Source organism: Aedes albopictus, chromosome 2, assembly GCF_035046485.1.
Source record: "Aedes albopictus strain Foshan chromosome 2, AalbF5, whole genome shotgun sequence".
Lineage (NCBI taxonomy): Eukaryota > Metazoa > Arthropoda > Insecta > Diptera > Culicidae > Aedes > Aedes albopictus.
Window position 1 is genome coordinate 34,137,747 of NC_085137.1, and position 26,663 is coordinate 34,164,409.

Here is a 26,663-nt window from a genome sequence, read left to right on the forward strand (position 1 = left end):
TGACTTTAAAATATTGCACTCGAACTGTCCACATTGAGAGTGTATCCCAAGCACCATTCATTGGATCTCTATGCAAATTCGATTGTTCTGGTCAATCACGGAGTAGCAACTACAATGTGTACGGTTATCTTTGCTTTGTTGTGGCCAGAGATTAGATCGTCCACGTACACGTTCTTCTTGATAGATGTTCTTCCTTTTTAGAATGGGTAGCTTTCATCCTCGACGAGCTGCAAAATTGTTCTGGTGGCGAGGAAGATGGATGGTACGAGGTCGTAGGTGACAGTTACAAATTCGTATGTCTGAATCGGTTCTGAAGTGTCGAAAGGCCACACAATTCTCTGGAGCGGGCGATCCGCTGGATTCATCGATACTTGGAGATATACTTTCTCGATATCTTCATCCAGCGCTATCGGACGCTTCCGAAATCTGAGGACGAGGAGACTGAAGACTTCACCTGTACAACTGGGCTGCCGAGGAGGAAATCGTTGACAGAGTATCTGTAGCTTGTCTTGGCAGAGCAAATACCACTCTCACTTTCGTGATGATGCTCGATTCCTTCGGTACAGGGTGGTGCGGGTGAAAAAGTGTTCAAACTACACTCTTCATCATCGAGGACTGATGTCTTGAGGCTGAGAGCGACGTATTCTCAAAAAAAATCGTTATAATGAATCATCATACTTTCATCCTTCGCCAATCTTTGCTCCAACAACTTCAGCCTTCGAGTAGCGGTCAGCTTGGACGATACAATGATTTGATCATGCTCGGGGTGTGTTGACTTTCCGTCAACGTAACGACCGCTCGGGTCGTGAGAAACCGTCCCACGGTAACAGTAGTGCTCGCACTGCTCATCGACGGAATAATTGGATCTATTTAGCATCTTGATACGCCAAAATCGTTCAAGCTGTTCACTGAGAGAGATAACTGTCACCACATGACAAGTTACCATGGGTTGCCTACCAAACTCTACTGGATTCTCGAATTTTCTGCAACTATCGTGCCAAATACTGCCCCGACCAGTAGATGACCTTGGTCAGTCAGACGGAATCGATTATCTTGGAGGAAACAAAAGAAGTGGGCGAAGGATTTCAGAAATGGTCCTCCGCGAAGTTGAGAACGAGGTTGAAGGCGTTTCATTGGTGACTCTTCGTAGTACCATGAAGGTTCAGATCGGTAACCGTATTATCTACTCCAGCTATCGGAACATTGATGATTTTGCGAGGATGATGCAGTAGCTGGCATAGGCGCTCGCTGATTGCGTTTAGCTGGGATCCTGTATCCAAGAGGGCACGGGCTAGATGCTTTTGCTATACACATCGACGACGATGAGCACCAACAATGCCAATAAAACGCTAACGTTCGACGAATTCACAGTAGAGACGACCTCGGGTGTTGGGACTGCGACCATACTGGATGGACCTGGAAAAGGATTTCCAGATACTGAGTGGATTTCTACATTTTGGAAGATCCGAGATGAATCATGGAATGATGGCGTCTTGAGCAGTGCTTACAACAGAACTTCGAACGACAGCTGTGAGCAAAGCGGTCACTGCGGCAACAGTTGCTGCAAAACATCTTCTCCATTAGGTACCACTTTCATTCGGCCTTGTGGATCTGAAAATAGATCAATCGCAAATCGAATACTCCTGCTTCTCTTATGCGGGGCACGTCGGAAAGGACTTTGTCGAAATTTTAGGAGCGACGTTCGAACTAACTTAAGCTGGCTGGGATTTTTCTGGGCTGACGGGTGTCTAGATGGCTTGGAAGGAAGATTCTGTGGACGATTGATGAAAATAGTCTAGAGTAACGCTAGCAAAAACTCGACCATCTTGTCATACGTTAAGTGTGCATCCGTCCTGATAGACTCCTCCCAAGCGGTGAGTGACGCATCATCCAGCTTGTCCTCCAGCAATTCGAGCAGGATTGAGATGAACTGGTCAACGGGTTCCCCTAGTTGTTCAAGGAACTTCTTATGGCGCTGACATTTGTCAACGATTTTATGCATGCCTTGGACGTTTTGGTTGTTCGGGAACTTGCGGTGCTTCGAAAGGGCTCGTACATATATGCTTTTTGCGAAGAATGGCCTTATTAGAGTAGCGGATCACCAACGTACAGTGTCGGACAAAACAATAAGACCAGCGGTCCTATTTCATACAAAATGGCCAAGTTTGACGATATGGTACTCGGTTTCTAGTAAACCGATTTGGCTGAAATTTTGACAGCCGACTTCGAATTACGGGAATTTTGATTTGTTTTTTAATTTTATTGAGTTCTGTTCACTACTTCCAAAGTTACAGATATACGGTGCGACAAAATTCTAACACCAGATTTTTATGATGGTTATTTGTTGCCAATTCCATAAAAATGTCCCCAAGTTTAAATGGCATCCTTAATTTTAGTACTTGTTTATCAATTATCAAGTATCAGATACTCTCAAATATCCTTTGGTGATGGTAATCTGAAAGTGGTCCTATTATTTTGTCGTTTCGTATATCTGTAACTTTTGATGTAGTGAACAGAACTCAATCAATCAAATACAAATCAAAATTCACGTAACTCCATGGCGGCTGTCAAAATTTCAGCCAAATCGGTTCACTAGAAACCGAGCATCAGATCGTCAAACTTAGCCATTTTGTATGAAAAATGGCTGGTGGTCTTATTATTTTGTCCGACACTGTATCCTAAGCGACTGCATAGTTATTCGCTGTGGTCGTGATGGGCTGGATCAGTCTAGCCGCTTCTCTCTTCAAGGCTGCACGGAGATAGTGGAATTTCTGGACCTGGGAGGTATCCGTCGACCGACGAGTGGATCATAGACATGAAAGTGTCGTAAAACGTTCCGACAGTTCCGCGTAGTTTCAAATTACACTGAATGAACTCATGAGAGTCGTCCATTCTTTCGTTCTTCTTGGATGACTTCATATGCAGATCGATCCCAACGGAGCAAGTGTCCAATATATGTAAGAACTTCCGCTTAAATGGTCCCACCAAGTCTCACGTCCCACATCCCTTAGGTACTGTCTTGAAATCGACATCTTGAATATCGAGCCAAATTTCAACACGTGCCAAATTTATCCACACGATTTTTGTTTTGTTTTTATTAATGTGTATTTTAACTTATAGCTAATTCTACACTTCCACACGATAAATGCCACAAAAATACGGTATCATCAGTATAGTGCCGAGATATGACTATATTTTTAAATCGTGGGAGTATTATGGATTAAATCGCTGCTAGCAGAACGCATAGAACAGAAGAAAGAACCACTATATGGATGCGTCGCATGGCTTGTTGCCCAACTGAAATATACGGGACAGCTGGCTTTCTTTCTATCGGGCGTAATATGCGCAGAGCAGTGTCACCTCACGTTCCGAAGTTCAGAACAAATGGAAGTATAATGTTACTCACCACGGCCGACGACCAGTCGCACACGGTTCTGCTTTCCCAGAGGACCTGCTAGCTGACAAAAAGGCCGTCGTCGGAAAAGAACTATTCGCCCAATTGAGCAGCAAATCAACCAAGCGTACACATATTCACAGAAATTTTCCTTCGAGTGTCGTCGACTTTGGGCGTTGGGACTTTGGGCGCTGAGTTGATGGTGTGATAAATTGAAACTGCCACAGATTAATATCAATCACGGTCTCGTCGTTCTTGGACGGGGCTCAGAAAGAGATTTTCACTCACCACCGCCGCGGCCACCGTATCCATCGCATCCCATCGCCATCGGTGTGACGACGTGCTGCTAATGTCTGTCTTGCCGGCTCATTTACAACTGTGTCAACGTGGTCGTTTGATGGCACGGAGTCGAATATTTCCTCTTAGTAAATGGTTTGTCTAACGGGAGCTATTACAATCAATCGTGCTGTTTGAACTAGATTCGTTCTTTTTCTTGCCGATTGAGCCTGAAAGTGCAATTTCATTCACGGTGATCGCTATCGACGGAGACCCATGCAGTACGACGCTGTTTCTAGTAATCAATCTAAATAATTTGACTAGCAGAGATAAATATTTTTGTTTTTCATCACAAGATTTGCAAAACATCAACCTGTTCTTGGCTCCACCGACCATCTGATAGAGGTAGCTATTTTCTTAGCTTGAGCATGTAAATATTTCACATCGCTCGTATCTTACTCATCTTGATCCGGCAACACGAGCAGCCAAGTCCAAATTAATGGACCGAACAAATACCGTTAAATCTCACGCACGATCCCTCGGTGTGGGAGCGTGGGGTGGGCAGATTAGGGGGTATCGGAAATACCATACTTTGCTTGACCGAACTACAAGTGACATGGAAAGCGATTTCTCCCATTCCGACGGCTGACGACGATTGTGGTGTCAGAACATAGGCCAAAACAAAGCCTTGCATTAAGGCGAACATCCGATGACGCGAACGGAATGGGTTGCGTTTCTTCAATATAGATGGCCCAGATTAGTACGGTCTGGTGTGAACAAGTATGTGGGTGGAGCATGTATTAATTGGTGAGATTGTAATGCCACTTGCTGGCGATTCGGTGACAAACCAAAATATTCGAATTTTCAGCTTATTTCAGTTTGTTTCGTAATTTGTCAAAATGCTAAATCGATCCAAACAAAAAACACACCATAGCTACATTGTTCATGTGCAAAGTTGAAGATCCGCGTTACTAGTTTTAGTAATGAACTAGTAGATGGATTTGTTGGATTACAGGATTCACTTTGATAAATCATTCGTTAATGGTTCTAACAAAATAATATGGAACGAACTCACCAACAGATATGCATCGGAACGCATGTATAGTACGATATATAATTAAAGCTGTCAGATTGATATGATCCCAGATCATCTTCCGTCGTCTTTCACCTAAAGTAAATGAGTTCGTGGGAAGTTACCAAGCCGGTTTCATCGACGGCCGGTCGACAACGGACCAGATCTTCCCAACGCACCACCTGTTCATCGACTTCAAAGCGGCATACGACAGTATCGACCGCACAGAGCTATGGAAAATCATGGACGAGAACAGCTTTTCCGGGAAGCTTACCAGACTGATAAGAGCAACGATGGACGGTGTGCAGAACAGCGTAATGATTTCGGGTGAACTATCCAGTTCATTCGAATCTCGACGGGGACTACGACAAGGTGATGGACTTTCCTGCCTACTATTCAACATCGCCCTGGAAGGTGTTATGCGACGAGCCGGGCTCAACAGCCGGGGTACGATCTTCACGAAATCCGGCCAATTTGTCTGTTTTGCGGATGACATGGATATTATTGTTAGAAAATTTTGAACGGTGGCAGAACTGTACACCCGCCTGAAACGCGAAGCAGCAAAGGTCGGACTGGTGGTGAATGCGGCTAAGACAAAGTACATGCTGGTAGGTGGGACTGAGCGAGACAGGACAAGCCTTGGCAGCAATGTTACGATAGACGGGGATACTTTCGAGGTGGTAGAAGTATTCGTCTACCTTGGTTCATTGCTAACGGCTGACAATAATGTGAGCCGTGAAATACGAAGGCGCATCATCAGTGGAAGTCGTGCCTACTATGGGCTCCAGAAGAAACTGCGGTCAAAAAAGATTCACCCCTGCACCAAATGTACCATATACAAGACGCTAATAAGACCGGTGGTTCTCTACGGACACGAGACATGGACGATGCTCGAGGAGGACCTGCAAGCACTCGGAGTTTTCGAGCGACAGGTGCTAAGGACGATCTTCGGCGGCGTGCAGGAGAACGGTGTGTGGCGGATAAGGATGAACCACGAGCTCGCTGCACTCTACGGCGAACCCAGCATCCAGAAAGTGACCAAAGCCGGAAGGATACGATGGGCAGGGCATGTTGCAAGAATGCAAAGTTGGTGTTTGCTAACCATCCGGTTGGTACAAGAAGGTGTGGAGCGCAGAGAGCACGATGGGCGGACCAGGTGGAGCGTGATCTGGCGAGTGTAGGGCGTGACCGACGTTGGAGAGCTGCAGCTGCAAATCGAGTATTATGGCGGCAAATTGTTGATTCAGTAGTACATATCATGAATTTGATGTTAACTAAATAAATGAAATGAATGGATATGCTTAAGCATTGCTTGCAGTTTTGTGTTCAATCGACGCGGAAACACACTATACTTGCAAGTGTTATGATTCATTATGGAAGATTTAAAACTTTTCGCATAAGTTGATTACTCAGCACAAATTTGTTTGCATATTATGTTTCCTCCCCAGGTAGTTTAAACATTCAATTGATAATTCATTTCATTTTTTTCTCCCTTTTCCTTCTAGAATCTGATAAACCTACCAAAGATCAAGCAAGAATCCTTCAACGGCCTCAGTCACTTAGGTGAGCATGAACTTGGTTAGTATAGTTGTTACGTTGTTCATAGTAAACAATCGAAAGAGGCACAATCCTCCTTTGATAACACTTATTATAACCGCGAGCGTAAATAGTTTTGTCCGTGCACCACTTGCAGCCGCAAATTGCCATTGAAATACTGACTCGGCTCAGCATGCTTCCATGATCGTTACATATGTGTCATCGATGAAGCAGACAAGCAGACCATTGAATCATTTCTCAGTGTTCCATGGCAACTGTGCTATCAATCGGCACTGACACGTGACGCATCGATGTATGTACCACAAGCCCCATCTTAGCGTATTCTTGGCCATTTCGATTGCGTAAATGTAACCCATTGTTGTTGTTGTGAAACGATCAATAACCGCAAGCTTTCCCATTTGTGGGTGTGATCTTGTACCATATTTTCCAGTGGCACTACCCGCGTACGATCAAGTGAAATCGCCAGGACCGCCACAGCTGCCGACCGTCATCGAGAGGGTACACGAGGAGGCGGACAATGCGGATGCGGCCGCCAATGGATTGCCGACCACCACGAACATCAAGACAGATGAAATTACAATCAACGGCAGCACCATGGTGGGTGATGACAGGAGTACAAACAACAGGTCAGTTGCAATTCTGGGTACTGTTTTGTTGCTTATTGTTATGGAATTTAATATAGTTGATAACGTCGAGAAATGTCAATGTAGCTTCCATCTTCATCAAACTAGCTAAGTAACTTAAAAACTAAGTTCTCTGCTACAATCCTTTTTGTTTTTTGACAAGTCGGTCCTGATTTGGGTCCTGAGCACGCGTCGTCCGAATTGCTTTCCCTCTTCTCAAGCATAGTTCAAGTTTATCTATCTAGTCTTATCTAGTTAAAAAGCTCACCAGCACAATACTAGATCAGACATTCATTGTAACCGTGTTAGATACGTACAAACTGGATTATCCCACTCAAAAATCTTTGAACAACTTTTATAACGCTGTCAGGGCCAGGGGATGGCCAAAATGTTTGGGATAGGCATTTTTTTTTCTCCCACAAAAAAAAGATCAACATGCTGTAACTTTTCATAGAGTGCATCAAAAAATCTCAAATTTTGACTGTTTGTCAACCTATTATATGTGCATTATTGGTACACATGAGCTGCTAAAATTGCACTTTGAGAATAAGTGGAATGTCCCAGCCCCTTATTCAGTTCAGATCAATCACGGAGGAGCAACCATCGACATGTATAGTCAGAATTGATCGTTTTGATCGATCGTATTATATGTGCATTATTAGTACAAATTTGGGCTCGATTGATTAATTTTTCGCGAAGTTAGAACCGTTCGGGTAAAACACTATTATTTAGATAACAAATTTTTAAACTGTCATATCTCGGAAACCAGTAAACCGAATTGAATGAATTTTTTAACGTTTATCAACAATATATTGATACTTAATACGACGTCTTAAAATATAATATTTTCTCACGGCGAATTAAGTTATACCGTATTGAAATTTTTACCCATATATAGAAAAATAGGTCAAATTTACAATGCCACACAAAAATTACTAAATGTGTTCTTCCTTCAATCCAAATAGGCTCTAATATATCTGATTAGAGATAACTTGAGAACAGAAGTGGAAAATCTTTGGATATCAACACTAAAATTTATTGACATTGATGTAAAAAAAATACATTTTTTCGAGAAAAATCCAAAAAGTGTCAATCTATGATAACTTTTTTCAACGTTTAAAAAGTACATATGTTGGAATAGTTTGTGAAGCGTTTACATATTGTTAGTGTACGTTCAAAATTTCATTCAATTCGGTTCACTGGTTTCCGAGATATGACACCTCAAAAATGAGTTGTCCGAAAAATAGTGTTTTACGCAAATGGTTCTAACTTTGCGAAATATTAATCAATCGAGCCCAAATTTGTACCAATGATGCACACAAAATAGGTTGACAAACAGTCAAAATGTGAGATTTTTTGATGCGCTCTATGAAAAGTTATAGCTTGTTGAACTTTTTTGTGAGAGAAAAAAAGTTGCCTATCCCAAACATTTTGGCCATCCCCTGTACATACCCAGGTAACCGATAAGCATTTGAATAAGCCGAATTTCTGTTTTATATCTGCATTTGACCTGCTTACTGCCGCATCATAGCAGTTCGACTGCTAAACTACCCTATATTAGATATTGAAATGCTACTGAAAATCAGACAGCGGTTATGTAGCATTTCAGATGCACGGTATGTTTTGGTCAACAAGCAGCATAACTGCTACATTAGTGCCATAAAACTGCTGTGGAATATCTTTAAACATTAATATGAGAATCCATTCGGCTATTGCTCTGGAAATTTCCTTTGACGATATATATGATTAATTGTTAGGCATTTCCTTTGGAAACTTCTTCAACTAATTCTCAGAAATGCTACAAAAATGGCTTCTGATTTTTATTTCTACGAACTTCTTTAGATTTCTATTTCTACGAAAATTTTGTTGGGAATTTCGTCTGCAACTTTTCACTGACTTTTTTTTGACAATTCGTTTGAGAAAACCTCTGGTAATAACTTTCGGAATAACTTTAACACTTTTCTGGAAACTTCTATGCCAATCCCTACGGGAATTTATTGGATAATTCATTTGGCATTTTTTTGGTAATTTATTCGGTGAGTTTCTGTGAGTTACCTAAAAAAACTTTCAAATATCTTTTGGCGGTTTTTTTGGCAAATTCTTGGGAAATGCTTTGATTGGATTTGATCCGAAAGTTCATATAAAAATATTATTGGAATTTTCTCTGCAAATGTTTTTGAAAACTATTTCGGCATAACTCTTTTGGAATTTCTCGGCAATAATATTCAAAGTTGAATTAGGTTATTATTTTTGAAAATATCTTTGACAGAACTTTTTGAAATTCTTTGGGTTTGGAAATTTGTTACGGAATTCAGCAATTTCTCTAAAAGTTCTACCAGCAGTCCCTTTGCTCATATACCCGACAATTACTATTGTAATTCTTTCAATAGCACAGCTTAACAAAAATTAACTTTTGGTCTGTCTCAAGAGCAAACTACACATGGTTGCTATGGATAAACAAAGTGAAGTTTGTTGTGTACCGACATGAGACGTGCAGTTGCAGAAGAACTGTGTTTTCACGGCATCTAAAAGTTGTGATTCAATAGGTAAAACCATGTGTAATTCCATTAGATTTATTCAATCAACAATTATAATTACAGCTTACAAGTTTGTAATCCAATTTATTGATCTGTTTCAATAAGAAATAGCTATTCTCTAAGCTCTGAAGATTTTTAGCATACAGGGGCAAACTTTTGAGTATGAGTTGAAGTCAATGTGATCTTTTTCTCGTATGTACAAGAAGATATACAATTTAGTAAATTTGTTTGGTATAATAAAGACTTGGAATGAAATCTTCCATCAACTGTTTCCCTCGTTTCTCTGACTAAGATCTGAGCTACAACGTGTGTGGATGTTTCTTGTGAAAATGAGCTAGAACGACCAGCAAGATTTCATTCCCTCTCTAATTTAACATTGGCTCATTACAATTCAAATGATAATGCATTGGATCCGTGAGTCCTTCTCAATCAGCCAAGAAAACACAATCCTCTAACATGTACTTATGTAAGTTCTTAAACCCACCTCTGCACAGTAGGTATCGCTGCGTCGTTAGTTTCACTACGAAGTTTCACCCATTTATTTCACAAGCGTTGTTCCTAAAAATCGATTATCCGCGCACTGCGTGGTGCAGTTCCTGGAAAAAGTCACCTCACTGACGGAACATGTGGTACGTGGGATGATCAAGTTCTGGTCAAAGACCTGCTCCCAGCAGGGGGTTATGTTTCCTCTGGACGTGATCAAACCGCCACAGTTCGTCAAAATTCAGGAACCTGAACACTTTTTCCTCTTTCATTACGTGCTATCGATGAATTGCTTTACTTGTCATCCAGTTCAAAACCAAATCAAGGGTGCTGAAAACCAGGGCTCTTTGATCGATTTTTCTTCAAACCTGCTTAGTATTCGGCTAGTATTTTTTCGTATTTTGCGAAACTATGAAGAGTTTAGAGTTGCAGGCCCCTTGTGTGTCTCTGACAGATTTTGGGCCGCGGTTATGTTAGGTACGATACAAACCACTCCCCAAAAATTGCATGCAAGTTTACATATTAACATAAAATGCTTAAATCTTTCAAATTTGATTTGATAAAACGAAATATTTTGCGTGAGTCGTAAATTTAGATGTCAATTGACCATTTTACCTTTTAATTGCTTTAAATTGAGTAACTTAGAAGATATTCTACATTACGAGATAAACGATTCTAAAGAAAATGAAAAAGCGGCTTTATGGTTAGCAGTTCGGACAATTTCTTTCAATTTAAAACGGTATCCATTACCAAGTTTGTATGTATTTAAAAAAGAAATCCGTGAAATGAGGTGGGAAAATAGAAGTTTTTTCAACCATTGTTTTGGTAGTTATCTTTGCTAAGAAGTAGGCTAAACATTTGAACTGTAATTGTAAAAATGTAAAACTGTTTTTGTTTTGTTAATAAATATATATACAAAAAAAAAAAAAAAAAAATTGCTTAAAAAAAATATTTCCGTGCTTAACGGCTTGCAGTCAAAAAAGCCCAAAATCGCATATTTTGCCCTATAAATTGAGGTATAGCTCAAAATTGTGGCGTCCTGAAACAAATCTGAGCCCGGATTCGGATTCAGCGGCCCAAAACCTGTCAGACACACATACAGGTACTTTGAAAATTAATTAGTCGATTCGTTTGTAAATTTAAGGGCCGATTTCTTCACCTCGGCTTAACCGGTAAGCCAGGCTTACCTTGTAAATTTCTTCTGATAATTCTTTATTAAATTCCGTCTGTTATTACTTTTGATGTTCTATGAGATACATCTTTGCAAATTAAAAATAAATCCACGAATTTACAACGGAACGACCGAGAAAAATCTCAAGAGAATTACCAAAAGAATTTCCAAAAAAATAGATAATTACCAGAAGAGATCACAAACAATTTCCTAAAAATGTATGAAGACATTTCCATAGAATTTCTAGGAGGAATTTCTGTGAGAATTGAAAGAACTCTTTTTTTTTGAGTTTCTAAAGTATTCAGGAGGAATTTATGAATCCTTGAATAGGTTTATTACAGGAATTTCTAAAAAAAAAATCTAGAAAAAACACTCAATGCATCCCCTGGAGAAATTCCTATGGAATTTCTTGGAGGAATTTGTGTAAGAATCTCCGGAAAACCCTTGCAGTAGTAATTAAATAAATACATGAAGAAATCCTTGCATAAAAAGACCCCAAAAGATTTCTTGTACAAAATTATTTGTAAAATACCTGGAAAAATCAGTTTAGGAATGAATGAATGAAATCAATTGAAGAAACTCTAAGAGAATACTTGAATAAAATCTGAACGAATCTTTGGGCAAATCACAAGAGAATTGCTAAAGAAATCTCTGGAAAAATCCTGAAGGAATTTTGTTTAAGAGAAGAATGTTTAAAGAATGTTTAAAGAAACCCTAGAAGGGCTTCTCTTCCTCTGAGGGAATCCCGATGTAATTTCTTGGAAGAACATCTGGTTCTAAATGAATCATTGATGATTTTTTGTAGTATTTTTTTCTGGAATTTTGAAAGAATTCTTTAGATGATCTTCTAGATGAATCCTCAGAATATAATTGATAGATTCTTGAACTAATATTTCGAGAAATACTTGTTGAAGCCTTTGCAAGAATCTTTTGAGTTACTCTGTAGTATTTTGAAAACATTCCTGCATGTCTGAGGTGAACCAGCCAAGGAATTGAAAGCCTCATTAATAAGGCTAATTATAATAATATTATTCCTGAAGGAGTGCTTTTAGAGGAATACTGAATGATAGCCTTGTATTTACAACTTAAAAGTTTCTTGAATACAAATTATTATTCAAGAAAAATTTCTTAAAGAAAAAAGGAAAGCAATCTTAAAAAGCGTTTATAAATGATTATTTGGTGCAATTTCTAAATAAATTGTTAAAACATTTTCAGCATAATTCTTATAAAAAAATCTCGCGCTCCCGAAAAAAAAAAACATAAAGGAAAACAGAAAATAAAATAAGATAGATAATTTTTAACCTTCCTTTGGCCATCACTGCCAGCATCACTGGAATACTGAGTACAAAAAGCGAGATTTTTTCAAAGTTTTGTACAAAATATAACAGTGAGATTTTCAGCATGACCATGCTGAGGGTGACGGGTTCGATTCCCGGTCGGTCCAGGATCTTTTCGTAAAGGAAATTTCCTTGACTTCCTTGGGCATAGAGTAACTTCGTGCCTGCCACACGATTTACACATGCAAAATGGTCATTGGCAGAGGAAGCTCTCAGTTAATAACTGTGGAAGTGCTCATAGAACACTAAGCTGAGAAGCAGGCTTTGTCCCAATGAGGACGTTACGCCAAGAAGAGAGAGAGAGAGATAACAGTGAGATTATTCGACAGTTAAATGTATAGATTTATCATTGTAAAATATGTACATATTATGTAATTTTCATGGGGGCCTACCAATTTGCTTCCGCACCGGGCCCCCAAATTCCTAGCTACGCCACTGCTGAGACTTCCTGTAACGCCTCCAAAGCCCGTATAAAATCCTTTGAAACTCTGCAATGCTTTTGAAAACTCAATGAGACTCCCGAAAACCCCCTCCATAGATCTCCTGGTAGCCCGTTGAAGCCCCTTGGGAGCCCCTGAAACGCCCCTGCAACCTCCCTTTGCGCTCCCTAACAAACACCCCCTGGGCGCCGTTGCAATAGTTACCGTCATTACTAAAATTTTTAATACACAATATTGGTTCTAAGTAGGGCATAAAAAAGGTGTATAAATTAAAAGTGCATAAAAATAACTTGCATAAGAAGAGGTTTTAATGTAGTTCTTCCAATTTTTTTTTTAAGAATTAAGTTTTTAGCAGAAAGATCTGGGCGTTGAACAAAATATTTTCATGGACTATATTAGCACCCAAGATAATCTAAAAAGGAATGCCAGAAACATTCTAAATCAATTCCGAAGGAGGAGGAGGAAATCCAAAAGTAGTTAACCCTCTAATACCCAAGCCCGCCTTTCGACGGGGTATAGTTTGAGCATTTTTGTAATTTTTGTTTCGTGGAAAATCAAATTTTTTGTATTTTTGGCTGATATTTAGGCCTGTTTTGTATATCTCAAAATAGAATTTAGTGCATTTTAAAGCGTACTTACATTTCTTAAAAATCATTGAAAAATTGATGTTTTAGTCACCTTCTAGAAGTCATTGTTTATTTTGTATTGAATCGCTACAATTAACTATTTTAAAGCATATTATCCGCATGTCGTTTTGTTTGATACATACTTCTGCGCTTCAGCTATCAACCTTTTTTGTCTTGCCTTTTTCTAGAGCTTTATCGTTTCTTGTTCATGACAGTGCTAATTTTCTGCTGCTCTGGATCATCTGGTCTGTTGACACTTTACACCAACATTTCCCTCCATATCACCTTAATACCAAGCACCTAAATGTACCTTACTGACTTCAACGTTCTCCTTTTTCTATTCCAGTTCAGCGAGTCCCAACAGCGTGAATCGAAATTCAAACACCAAGCCACCATACAGTTACGTTGCACTAATAGCGATGGCCATTCAGGTTAGTAAAATAAATTACCACCTCCGTGCAGGCAGGAGAAGCAAGATCTGACATTCCAAAATTAGAACGTGTAAAAAAAGATACCTTCTGAACTAGGGAAAATAAATTGCCCACATTCATAAAAGCTAGAATTTATTAATCACGTTTTAATCCGACCGGCTGCTCGATGGCACTAGCGACTCCTACCGAATTTAAGAAAGCACATACGCGCAAAAGATTACTAAAACATCTAATTTATAATAATCATCAAATCTGATGCTTACTTCTTGATTCCCAAAGGTTTAATTAATTTATGCTAACTGCACCGCCGGTTATTTGATCCCACAGAACTCCACGATGAAGCGGGCAACCCTGAGTGAAATCTACGGCTACATTATGTCCCGCTTTCCGTACTTTGAGAAGAACAAAAAGGGCTGGCAGAACTCGATCCGGCACAACCTCAGTCTGAACGAGTGCTTCGTGAAAATCCCCCGCGAAGGTGGAGGCGAACGCAAAGGAAACTACTGGACGCTGGATCCCCAGTACGAGGATATGTTCGAGAACGGAAACTACAAGCGGCGGAGGCGAATGAAGCGACCCTATCGGACGGGTCACTACTCCAAGATGTTCGGCGACTCGTACATGACGAATCCGGGCAACTTTGGCCGACCGGTGTTCGCCCAGAGTCCCTACCAGTATACGCGGTACGAACCGAGGTGAGTAATTGAATGAGTGCGTATTGCTGTTGGAAGCTTGATTAGTAAACTGTAACTCATTTCAGCACACCATGGATGCAGGCTTCTCAGTTGGGTTCGTATACACCGTGTCCAACGAGGAGCAACTACTCATACTCGACGCAGGTAAGTTTCCTAGAATTGGAAGGACATGCATTCTTCCTTACTTCAATAATCCTATCCTACAAAATGTTTGCACCACGAAACACAACCTCCAAAATATTTGACAATTCTCAGGTCATTTTACAGTTGTAACATAAGCAGAGGCGGACGGCAGTAAAGTAGTAGATATTTTGTCTTTATCTTGCTTGTGTTTAATCTTGATCTGTTAAATGACCTGCGGGTTGTCAAGCATTTTGGAGGTTAGGTTTCGTAGTGCAAATGACTTCAGTGAATTTTACAAGATATGTAATTTTCATAATTTTTATCTGTGTACCTAATACAGTTCAACGATTTTCAGTTGCAACAACCGGTGCAATCTGTGTCCATCAACACCTATGGAACCTTATCGAACAATTTGGGTAAGATCAATCTACTTTGTAGATTCTACAGAGTTGCTCTTGGTAACCCTAAAGGTGTGATCATTAATAACTGTTTCTCTATTAGTTTCAGGAAGTACACCTCCTCCATGTACCCGAAGATTCGAAACCTATTATTCGCCCTGGGATACAGCAAGTAAGTACACAAATAGATCAAATCAAATCCAAATCCAATCCAAATCCAATCCAAATCCAATCCAAATCCAATCCAAATCCAATCCAAATCCAATCCAAATCCAATCCAAATCCAATCCAAATCCAATCCAAATCCAAACTCAAATCCAATCCAAATCCAATCCATATCCAATCCAAATCTAATCCAAATCCAATCCAAATCCAATCCAAATCCAATCCAAATCCAATCCAAATCCAATCCAAATCCAATCCAAATCCAATCCAAATCCAATCCAAATCCAATCCAAATCCAATCTAAATCCAATTCAAATCCAATTCAAATCCAACCCAAATCCAATCCAAATCCAATCCAAATCCAATCCAAATCCAATCCAAATCCAATCCAAATCCAATCCAAATCCAATCCAAATCCAATCCAAATCCAATCCAAATCCAATCCAAATCCAATCCAAATGCAATCCAAATCCAATCCAAATCCAATCCAATCCAATCCAAATCCAATCCAAATCCAATCCAAATTCAATCCAATCTAATCCAAATCAAATCCAAATCCAATCCAAATCCAATCCAAATCCAATCCAAATCCAATCCAAATCCAATCCAAATCCAATCCAAATCCAATCCAAATCCAATCCAAATCCAATCCAAATCCAATCCAAATCCAATCCAATCCAAATCCAATCCAAATCCAATCCAAATCCAATCCAAATCCAATCCAAATCCAATTCAAATCCAAATCCACATCCAAATCCAATCCACATTCAATCCAAATCCAATCCAATCCAAATCCAATCCAAATCCAATCCAAATCCAATCCAATCCAAATCCAATCCAAATCCAATCCAAATCCAATCCAAATCCAATCCAATCCAAATCCAATCCAAATCCAATTCAAATCCAATTCAAATCCAAATCCACATCCAAATCCAATCCACGTTCAATCCAAATCCAATCCAATCCAAATCCAATCCAAATCCAATCCAAATCCAATCCAAATCCAATCCAATCCAAATCCAATCCAAATCCAATCCAAATTCAATCCAATCCAATCCAAATCCAATCCAAATCCAATCCAAATCCAATCCAAATCCAATCCAAATCCAATCCAAATCCAATCCAAATCCAATCCAAATCCAATCCAAATCCAATCCAAATCCAATCCAAATCCAATCCAAATCCAATCCAAATCCAATCCAAATCCAATCCAAATCCAATCCAATCCAAATCCAATCCAAATCCAATCCAAATCCAATCCAATCCAAATCCAATCCAAATCCAATTCAAATCCAAATCCACATCCAAATCCAATCCACATTCAATCCAAATCCAATCCAAATCCAATCCAAATCCAATCCAAATCCAATCCAATCCAAATCCAATCCAAATCCAATCCAAATCGAATTCAAATCCAATCCAAATCCAATCCAATTTCAATCCAATTCCAATCCACAGCCAATCCAAATCCAATTTAAATCCAACCCAATCCAATTCAATTCCAATTCAAATCCAATCCAAATCCAATCCAAATCCAATCCAAATCCAATCCAAATCCAATCCAAATCCAATCCAAATCCAATCCAAATCCAATCCAAATCCAATCCAAATCCAATCCAAATCCAATCCAAATCCAATCCAAATCCAATCCAAATCCAATCCAAATCCAATCCAAATCCAATCCAAATCCAATCCAAATCCAATCCAAATCCAATCCAAATCCAATCCAAATCCAATCCAAATCCAATCCAAATCCAATCCAAATCCAATCCAAATCCAATCCAAATCCAATCCAAATCCAATCCAAATCCAATCCAAATCCAATCCAAATCCAATCCAAATCCAATCCAAATCCAATCCAAATCCAATCCAAATCCAATCCAAATCCAATCCAAATCCAATCCAAATCCAATCCAAATCCAATCCAAATCCAATCCAAATCCAATCCAAATCAAATCCAAATCCAATCCAAATCCAATCCAAATCCAATCCAAATCCAATCCAAATCCAATCCAAATCCAATCCAAATCCAATACAAATCCAATCCAAATCCAATCCAAATCCAATCCAAATCCAATCCAAATCCAATCCAAATCCAATCCAAATCCAATCCAAATCCAATCCAAATCTAATCCAAATCCAATCCAAATCCAATCCAAATCCAATCCAAATCCAATCCAAATCCAATCCAAATCCAATCCAAATCCAATCCAAATCCAATACAAATCCAATCCAAATCCAATCCAAATCCAATCCAAATCCAATCCAAATCCAATCCAAATCTAATCCAAATCCAATCCAAATCCAATCCAAATCCAATCCAAATCCAATCCAAATCCAATCCAAATCCAATCCAAATCCAATCCAAATTCAATCCAAATCCAATCCAAATCCAATCCAAATCGAATTCAAATCCAATCCAAATCCAATCCAATTCCAATCCACAGCCAATCCAAATCCAATTTAAATCCAACCCAATCCAATTCAAATCTAATCCAAATCCAATCCAAATCTAATCCAAATCCAATCCAAATCCAATCCAAATCCAATGCAAATCCAATCCAAATTCAATCCAAATCCAATCCAAATCCAATCCAAATCCAATCCAAATCCAATCCAAATCCAATCCATATCCAATCCAAATCCAATCCAAACCCAATCCAAATTCAATCCAAATCCAATCCAAATCCAATCTAAATCCAATCCAAATCCAATCCAAATCCAATCCAAATCCAATCCAAATCCAATCCAAATCCAATCCAAATCCAATCCAAATCCAATCCAAATTCAATACAAATCCAATCCAAATCCAATTAGACTGTAATTTGACGTGTTTAAAAATTGTTGCTTTAGCACAAAAAAAGTTTCCCATACCGGGAATCGAACCCGGGCCTTCCGGGTGAGAGCCGGATATCCTAACCACTAGACAATATGGGACATGTGAAAGGTACAGTCTAAAGTCTAGTTTTGTTTCTTTTTACACAACACTACAGAAATTGGCGTTCATCATTAACAATAACCTATTAATTACTGATAAATTCTCCGTTCCCCCCATGTCACCCCACAGTTTTGCCAGTGGTGAAGGAAGAGATACCCAACCAGATGAGTGTAACGTCAACCCAGCAGAACTACCAGAAAAACTACCTTCCGCAGCCGTAACAAAGACAAAGGTTGCTGGCAACGCTTCCCCGGTTGCGAACACTGCTGCTACGGCAACCACCGCAACCTTCAGTCAACGACTGGTCACCCCCACCACCAGCAAGGAGGTTGCCTTCGATGAAGGATGTTTCGGTTACAGGTAGCCAACTCAGTTCTCCAACTTTCTTCTGTTGTAAAATTAGAAATAAACAATTTGTACCGAATGAATTTTGTGATTTGAGCACTTTAGAAAACTCCACCTGAAAGATTTCAACGAACCAAAGTTATACAGCTAGGCGCAAAGGTACAACTGCATTTATAAACGTTTTCTAGGAAGAAAGGTGGATGAAACCTAGACCAAAATTAACTTTGTACAAAACATACTTATGAGAGATGTTACATGTCTTATTGTAAATACGATTAGCTAGTGATTAAGAAATCAAAGATTTTTTGGGATCTCTAGCGTAAGGTCACAGCAAAGATATAACAGAACAAGGCTATAAACCTAAATTATTTATTTAATAAAGTAAACGTGAATTAGCAATAAGTAATTTTGCACATATAGGAAAATGCACATACATACACAAAAATTTTCACATCCGTGTTTGGCAGATTGATGTAAATGATAAAATTTCCGTCCGAACATTTGTACCCTGTAAAACTCATATTACAATTGACGTATACATATTATCGAATAAAATCAGTGAAACTCGCATTGAAAGTGTGTTAATATGAATCCGAAATTCTTCGTTAGACATCACATAAACAAATATCTTCATTGATCATGGTTTCCATAATTCATCATCTAGAAATTGTTGCACATGAATGTAACCAGCATCATGATTCTTCCTAAGAATCAAGATGAGATTGGATTGACCACATAAAGAAGGTAGGTAATTTACTTAACTACTTCGTTGACGCGCAGCAATTAGACCGGCAATTAATTTTCACCGAATGGTTCGGTACAGATCTTCATGAGCCGGAATGATATACGAGCGTCTTGCCTACATCATGAAAAAGTGAAGACAGGCGCGACCTAAGGCGCGACTCACTCTCAAATTGCGCTGCTACTTTTGTCTCGTCTCAATTAGGCATAGCTGGCATGTGTTCGTGAGGAAGTAGCCAAGGAAAAGGGAAAACTGTGCAATAGGAGCTGGATGTAATACGCTTTTTGGAGTCCATGTCAAGCAGTTGACAGAGATGGGAATACGGAGAGACGGATATCTAATTGGAGAGGATGCAAGTCATTAACCAAAGTGACACCTATTTTGTTATAAGTATCTTGTGAAAATGATGGCATGGTTTAACTTGAATTTTAAGAACTGAAGTAAACCCGTATATTGAATTTTGAATTCCTTTTTTTAATATCCCATTCGGGATGGAGCGCAAAAAAGTGAAATCTCCATTCAAATTGCAAATTTTTAGCTCTCCAGAACTCTCCAGATTTTCCAACAAAACAATAGTTCAGTAACAAATCTTGAAAACGACGTATAATCAACGGTGTAGCATTGATTATACGTCGTTTTCAAAATTTGTTACTGAATTGTGATCCCTCATTTGGAAGAACTACTCTCAGTCTTTCGAATTCTAGCTTTGACCTTTGACTACCTAGATAAATCGAAAGTAGAAAAAAAAATATGCGACAGATGAAACATGTTCATGTTTTACGGTTTTGTACACTTTTTGGTCAACTTGTTGTGGTAAACAAAAATTACTAAAACAGATTACATCACATTAAACAAAGACTAAACAGATGAAAAATATACAAACCTATTATTGCTCAACAGCACAATTGTACTGGTTCGTCACGAAAGGGATATATAGGGATACAATTTTAGTGTACGTAGTATGGTAACCTGGGCAAAACGTCCTCCGCTACTGTACGCGGATTTTAAGTAATTGAATTGATTATAGAGCATCAACCCATCATTTATTTATTTTATTTTATTTTTTTTTATTTTTTTATTTTCGTCAACCGTTTGTAGACTACATACATACATAATTTGTTCTATATTCTATTGTATCGTACAGAGTTGAAATATTGTTTTAACTTTACGCGAGACATGGACAAGTCGATAGATTCGTAATGCTTATTATAAATTAACATCATTCTATTGATTGGGCTGAATTTCGCATAATTTGTACGATGATGACTGACCGCAAATATGTTTCGATTTCTTAATTGTCGAGTCGGAGTATAAAAATTAAAACAGAATAGCAGATTGCTGCAATCTACACGTTGCGAAACAATGTCATTTACAAATGTTATCATAGCATATTCACGACGTTCCTTTAAAGTTTGTATGTTTATTAGCATACAACGTGATTCATAAGAAGGAAGTGGAAAAGTTGTCCATCTCAGTTTACGTAGAGCAAATAGCAAAAATTTCTTCTGCACCGATTCTATGCGTTCTTCATGAGTTTTCATAAATGGGGACCAAACAACACTACAATATTCAAGAATCGATCTCACATAAGAAATGTACAATGTTTTGATAGTGTATGGATCGTTAAAGTTGATACTAAATCGCTTTATGAACCCCAGCATGTTGGTAGCTTTATGAATTATTGTATTGTAATGATCGATAAAACTCATGTTAGTATCTAAGATCACACCTAAGTCTCTAACTCTTTCACATCGTTCAACGATTTGATCCCCTAAGGTCACACTAGTTATATGCTGGTTCCTTTTTCTACTAAAGGTGATAGAATTACATTTTTTAACGTTTAACTGAAGCAAACTTTTATTACACCATATGTAGAATAAACGTATTTCGTTTAGATAAATACTAGTGTCTTCTTCACTTTTGATTTCCATGAAAATCTTCATATCATCTGCATAAATTAATATCTTTGAATGCTTGAATATATAATATGCGTCGTTCACATATAAAATGAAAAGAAGAGGACCTATATGTGAACCCTGGGGGACACCAGACGTTACATTAACGGGTTGAGATTTGCTACCTTCGAAACGTACTGTTTGTTGTCTATTTGTTAAATATGATTGAATCCAAGAAAGCAGTTTATCATCAATTCCTATTTTCGAGAGTTTGAACAGCAATAAAGGGATATCTATGCGGTCAAAAGCTTTACTAAAATCAGTATATAGAGCCTCCACATAATTGCCGTGGTCCATAGCATTTACTGTGAAATTTACAAACTCTAGCAGGTTAGTTGCAGTTGAGCGGCCCTTGAAAAACCCGTGTTGAGAATTCGTTATTCTGTTTTTCACTTGATTAAACATTTTTTTATTAACAATGGATTCAAACAGTTTTGGGATACAAGAAATAATTGCAATTCCACGGTAATTTCGTATGTCGGACTTTTTCCCGATTTATATATAGGGATTAAAAATGAGTTTTTCCAAATACTGGGAAATGCAGATAATTCAAGGGACATGTTAAATAGCCAAAATAGAGGAGATGTCAACTCAATTGCAAGAGTTTTCATAAATACTGGGGGAATTCCGTCCGGTCCTGATCCTTTAGAAGCGTCCAAACTTTTTAAACCTGTTAAAACGTCCTCCACATTGATATGACTTACATGAACATCTCTTGAAAATGAGGGCATGAATGAAAAATATTCTAGATCACGATCATTCTCGGAGAAAGTCGTATAGATATCTTGGAAAAATATAGCGAAGAGATCGCAAATCTCCTTAGAGGTTTCAGCCGTTTTTTCATCTAATATCATTTTTGAGGGGAAATTACTTGATTTTGATTTAGTCTTAACATAATTGAAGAAATTTTTTGGACAAGACTTGATTTCGTTCTCAGTTTTCGCATTATACTCTTCGAGTGTTATACTGATGGCTGTATTTAATTGGTCACATATTTCCAAATATTTTTGTAGATTTTCATCAGTGTTATTCTTCTTATACATTTTGTGAGCTTTTTGCTTCCGGTTTCTTAAATTTATGATATTTTTGTTGAACCAGACTGGATGTTTAAAATTTCCATGACGCCTTTTCATTTTAGTAGGAACTTCTTTGTCGATTATTTCATATAATATTTTATAGAAGGTACCAACCGCATTTTCAATATTATCTTCACTTTTCAAGATTGATTGCCAGTCTAGCACATTTAATTTATGCTTTATGTTGTCATAGTTTGCTTTATGGTATTCGAATACTTCCTCATATTCATAGTCATTAGATCTCGGAATGTTGTGGACGAATAGAGAATATTCTATGGCAGTATGAAATGCTTCATTTTTCTATAGAGGAGAAACACATGCATTAACGCAGAAATCCTCGTTAACATTGGTCAATAATAAATCCAGGTAACAATTTTGTTGATTTTTTACATTATTTATTTGATTTAATCCCATAATGGCAATTTTGTCGAACACAAATTGTAATGTTTCGTTGTCCCCAACAACTGGTAACAAAATACCTTCGTTGTCTATGTCTGGTATAAAATCAGCATTGCGTTGATTAAAATCACCGTATATGTGGAGTTTTATTTCTGGGGGTAGCTGTGATAAAATTTCGTCAGCGTTAGCGAAAAAGACTTCATATGCCGTTTTATTTGCAAAATCTGGAGGAAAATAAACTGATGCAAATACATGTGTTTCACCCGCAATACAAGTTTTAACCCAAACATGTTCAAACTCCTTAACTTTCGATGAGTTTATCAATTCCGAGTTGAATTTAGAGGACACCGCAATAACAACTCCACCTCCTGACTTTCTTTGTGACAATTGTAAATTGCGGTCGTCTCGAAAAACATTAAAATCACTTCCAAAAACTTCTTCACTTTTTATGCCTTCATCCCAACTTGTTTCAGTACCGAGAACAACTGAAAAAGATGAACTTAATAAATTTTTATGAATCTGCTTGATTTTCAACGAGCTTCTCATACGATTAAAATTTTGACAGTATATTAGAATTTCATTGGTATGAGATTGAGAAGAAGTTTTTGAAAGATTGTCATTATTGATTGCGTTAATACCTGAAGATATCTGACAACATTCTGTCTCTAGCGTCAAATTATTCAAAAACTCGATTGTTGACAGGAACACGATGAGCAATGATTACTGAAAGAATTTCGCATCGCCGGGCCTAATGTCCTATTACAGCTGGTAGAAGAACTCGTTTGCGGGAGTTGGCAGTCTGCACGAATCGGATTTAAGATCTCACCTCTATGGAACTTTACGCCTCGGTGCGCCGAAGGTGGCTTTGAGAATGCTACTTTCGCTGCTGCTAGCAGGTCCTTATCCAGTGGAAGAGTTTGCGCATCATGATGGCGGGAATGGTTTTTTGTGCTCCTGTTACTATTGTGGCGGGACGGGCGAAGTCTAGTGGTGTCATCGTCAATTTTGCTTCGATGTCTGTCGTCATGATTATAGTTATGAAAATAGCTTGGCGGTGATTCATTGTTGTTTGTTGCCATTTTCCTTTGGCGATTTTTTAACATTTTTCTTCTATTCTTTGCTTTATCGGCAGCTTTTTGCTGTAGTTTACGACGTTGCTTCCGTTCATCATAGTCAGTCCAGTCATTTCTCCAGATTGTTTTAGATCCTAAGGTTCGCCATCCTGATTGGGCTTTGGGTGAGCTCTTTACAAAAGTTGGATCGCGATTCAGCTCATTAGCCAAACTGTCTGGTGAATCCGATGAGATGTTTAATACATCCTTCGAATTTGCATCATTAAATTTGGAAAATCCTACGGACAGCGTTTTCGCTTCGTCCATAATTTCCATGATGACTTCTAACGGAAAGTCACCTGACGCTGATGCAATTGACAGAAAATCGTGACGATCGCTATTCATTTTTTCGATTATCCGTTCCACTGAATCACTTATATTTTGTTTGATAATATCCACAAAGCTTAAATTGCCCCTACGTACAATTTCACCAATTTGGTCAGCGGTTTCCGTTGATGAAGGCTGTTGTGCCATGCTGCTCAACCACCACGCACCTCCATCTCCTTCTATTGCTGCTAAGAATGTGTAGTTAAATGGAGCACCCTGGTATTTCATTACAAGCCTAAGAGGAAAATGCCTGGAGTTGGAGTTTTTCCCCTACAATTTTCCAGCGCCTAACCCTTTGGGGACATTCGTAAGGTACGTTACGTCCCGAGCAGAGGAGTATATCAAATTAATATCTACGAAATAACATACAGTTAGGTCTATTTTTACGCGGTTTTCATTTACGCGGCCGCGTAAATGAAAACTCCATACAAAAACAAAATTCATCGTCTTATTTTTGCATGATTCGTTGAGCAATGGTGAGACTTTTTTTACGCGGTTTTACGAATTTTGAACTGAGTTTTTTTTACGCGGTACGTATCCCCCGCTCGATCCCCCGCGTACCGCACTAAGGACACACGAAAGTTCTACGAGAAGCTGAACCGCTCGCGCAGAGGCTTTGTGCCACAAGCCGACATGTGCCGAGATAATCACGGGAATATTCTCACGAGCGAGCGTAAGGTGGTCGAGAGGTGGCGGCAGCATTACGATGAGCACCTCAATGGCGACGTTGCAAGTACCGAAGGTGGCGTGGTAACAGATCTAGGAGTATGTGCACAGGACGAAAGACTTCCGGCCCCTGACCTCCAAGAGATTGAGGAGGAGGTTGGCCGGTTGACAAACAACAAAGCCGCTGGAGCAGATCAACTACCAAGCGAGCTTCTAAAATACGGTGGAGAAGCACTGATGGTGAGAGCACTACACTGGGTCATTACCAAGATTTGGGAGGAGGAAGTATTACCGGAGGAATGGATGGAAGGTATCGTGTGCCCCATCTACAAAAAGGGCGACAAGTTGGATTGCGGGAACTACCGCGCGATCACACTACTGAGCGCTGCCTACAAGGTACTCTCTCAAATTTTATGCAGCCGTCTATCACCGATTGCAAGAGAGTTCGTGGGGCAATATCAGGCTGGATTCATGGGTGAACGCGCTACAACGGACCAGATGTTCGCCATCCGCCAGGTGTTGCAGAAATGCCGCGAATACAACGTGCCCACACATCACTTGTTCGTCGATTTCAAATCGGCGTATGATACAATCGATCGAGAACAGCTATGGCAGATTATGCACGAATACGGATTCCCGGATAAACTGATACGATTGATCAAGGCGACGATGGATCGAGTGATGTGCGTAGTTCGAGTATCAGGGACACTCTCGAGTCCCTTCGAATCTCGCAGAGGGTTACGGCAAGGTGATGGACTTTCGTGCTTGCTGTTCAACATTGCGTTAGAGGGTGTAATAAGGAGAGCGGGGATAAACACGAGTGGAACGATTTTCACGAAGTCCGTTCAGCTGCTTGGTTTCGCTGATGATATTGATATTATTGCTCGTAAATTTGAGACGATGGCGGAAACGTACATCCGACTAAAGAGTGAAGCCAGGCGAATCGGATTAGTCATTAATGTGTCGAAGACAAGGTACATGATGGCAAAAGGCTCCAAAGAGGAATCACCGCGCCCGCCACCTCGAATTTATATTAACGGTCATGAAATCAAGGCGGTTGAAGAATTCGTGTACTTGGGCTCACAGGTGACCGCCGACAACGCCACCAGCAGAGAAATTCAGAGGCGCATTGGGGCAGGAAATCGTTCTTACTTTGGACTCCGCAGAACTCTACGATCGAATAAAGTTCGCCGTAACACGAAGTGAACCATCTACAAAACGCTGATTAGGGAGCGTCCATAAATTACGTCACGCAAAAAATGCCCATTTTCAACCCCCCCTCCCCCCTATGTCACACTTTTTGTATGAGACCTCAGAGTTTTTTTGTATGGGTTGTCACACTTTCCTGAACCCCCCCTCCCCCCTTAAAGCGTGACGTAATTTATGGACGTTCCCTTAGACCGGTCGTCCTCTATGGGCATGAAACATGGACCCTACGTGCAGAGGACCAACACCAAAACACCAACCCTTGGAGTTTTCGAACGGAAGGTGTTGCGTACCATCTACGGCGGAGTGCAGATGGAAGACGGGACTTGGAGAAGGCGAATGAACCTTGACTCCTAAATGGTGTATGGCGCACTCGATGGCGGCCTAGCTGACGCTGTTGAACGCATTCTTTACGTCCAGCGTGACGACCGCGCAATAACGGATTCCCGTTCGCTTTTATTTTTTTGGAGCGACACCTTCGGTAATTGGCCTAATAGCGTTCACTGTCGATTGACCCTTTCGAAAGTCGAACAGTTTGTCCGAGAGCCCAGAGTCGTCTGGTTTCTCGA

General features: G+C 39.3%; 1 protein-coding gene and 1 non-coding gene across 5 annotated transcripts in view; one reads left to right on the top strand and one right to left on the bottom strand.

Annotated features, from left to right (window-relative positions):
• Positions 1-19,181, top strand: part of LOC109621391 (forkhead box protein D3) — an 85,008-nt gene extending 65,827 nt beyond the window's left edge. The window contains exons 3-10 of one of the 4 annotated variants that reach the window (XM_029876736.2): positions 6,248-6,305; positions 6,730-6,925; positions 13,863-13,947; positions 14,275-14,642; positions 14,708-14,786; positions 15,121-15,181; positions 15,267-15,335; positions 18,396-19,181. In XM_029876736.2, the coding sequence (XP_029732596.2) occupies positions 6,248-6,305; positions 6,730-6,925; positions 13,863-13,947; positions 14,275-14,642; positions 14,708-14,786; positions 15,121-15,181; positions 15,267-15,335; positions 18,396-18,487 (1,008 nt within the window). In that variant the 3' untranslated portion in view covers positions 18,488-19,181. Of the gene's footprint in view, positions 1-6,247; positions 6,321-6,729; positions 6,926-13,862; positions 13,948-14,274; positions 14,643-14,707; positions 14,787-15,105; positions 15,182-15,266; positions 15,336-18,395 lie in introns of all 4 variants that reach the window. The other 3 variants (XM_029876735.2, XM_029876733.2, XM_029876734.2) reach the window with 3 other exon arrangements.
• Positions 18,194-18,265, bottom strand: Trnae-cuc (transfer RNA glutamic acid (anticodon CUC)). Its single transcript has one exon. It is a non-coding gene; the product is annotated as a tRNA-Glu (tRNA).
• Positions 19,182-26,663: the final 7,482 nt, after the last annotated feature.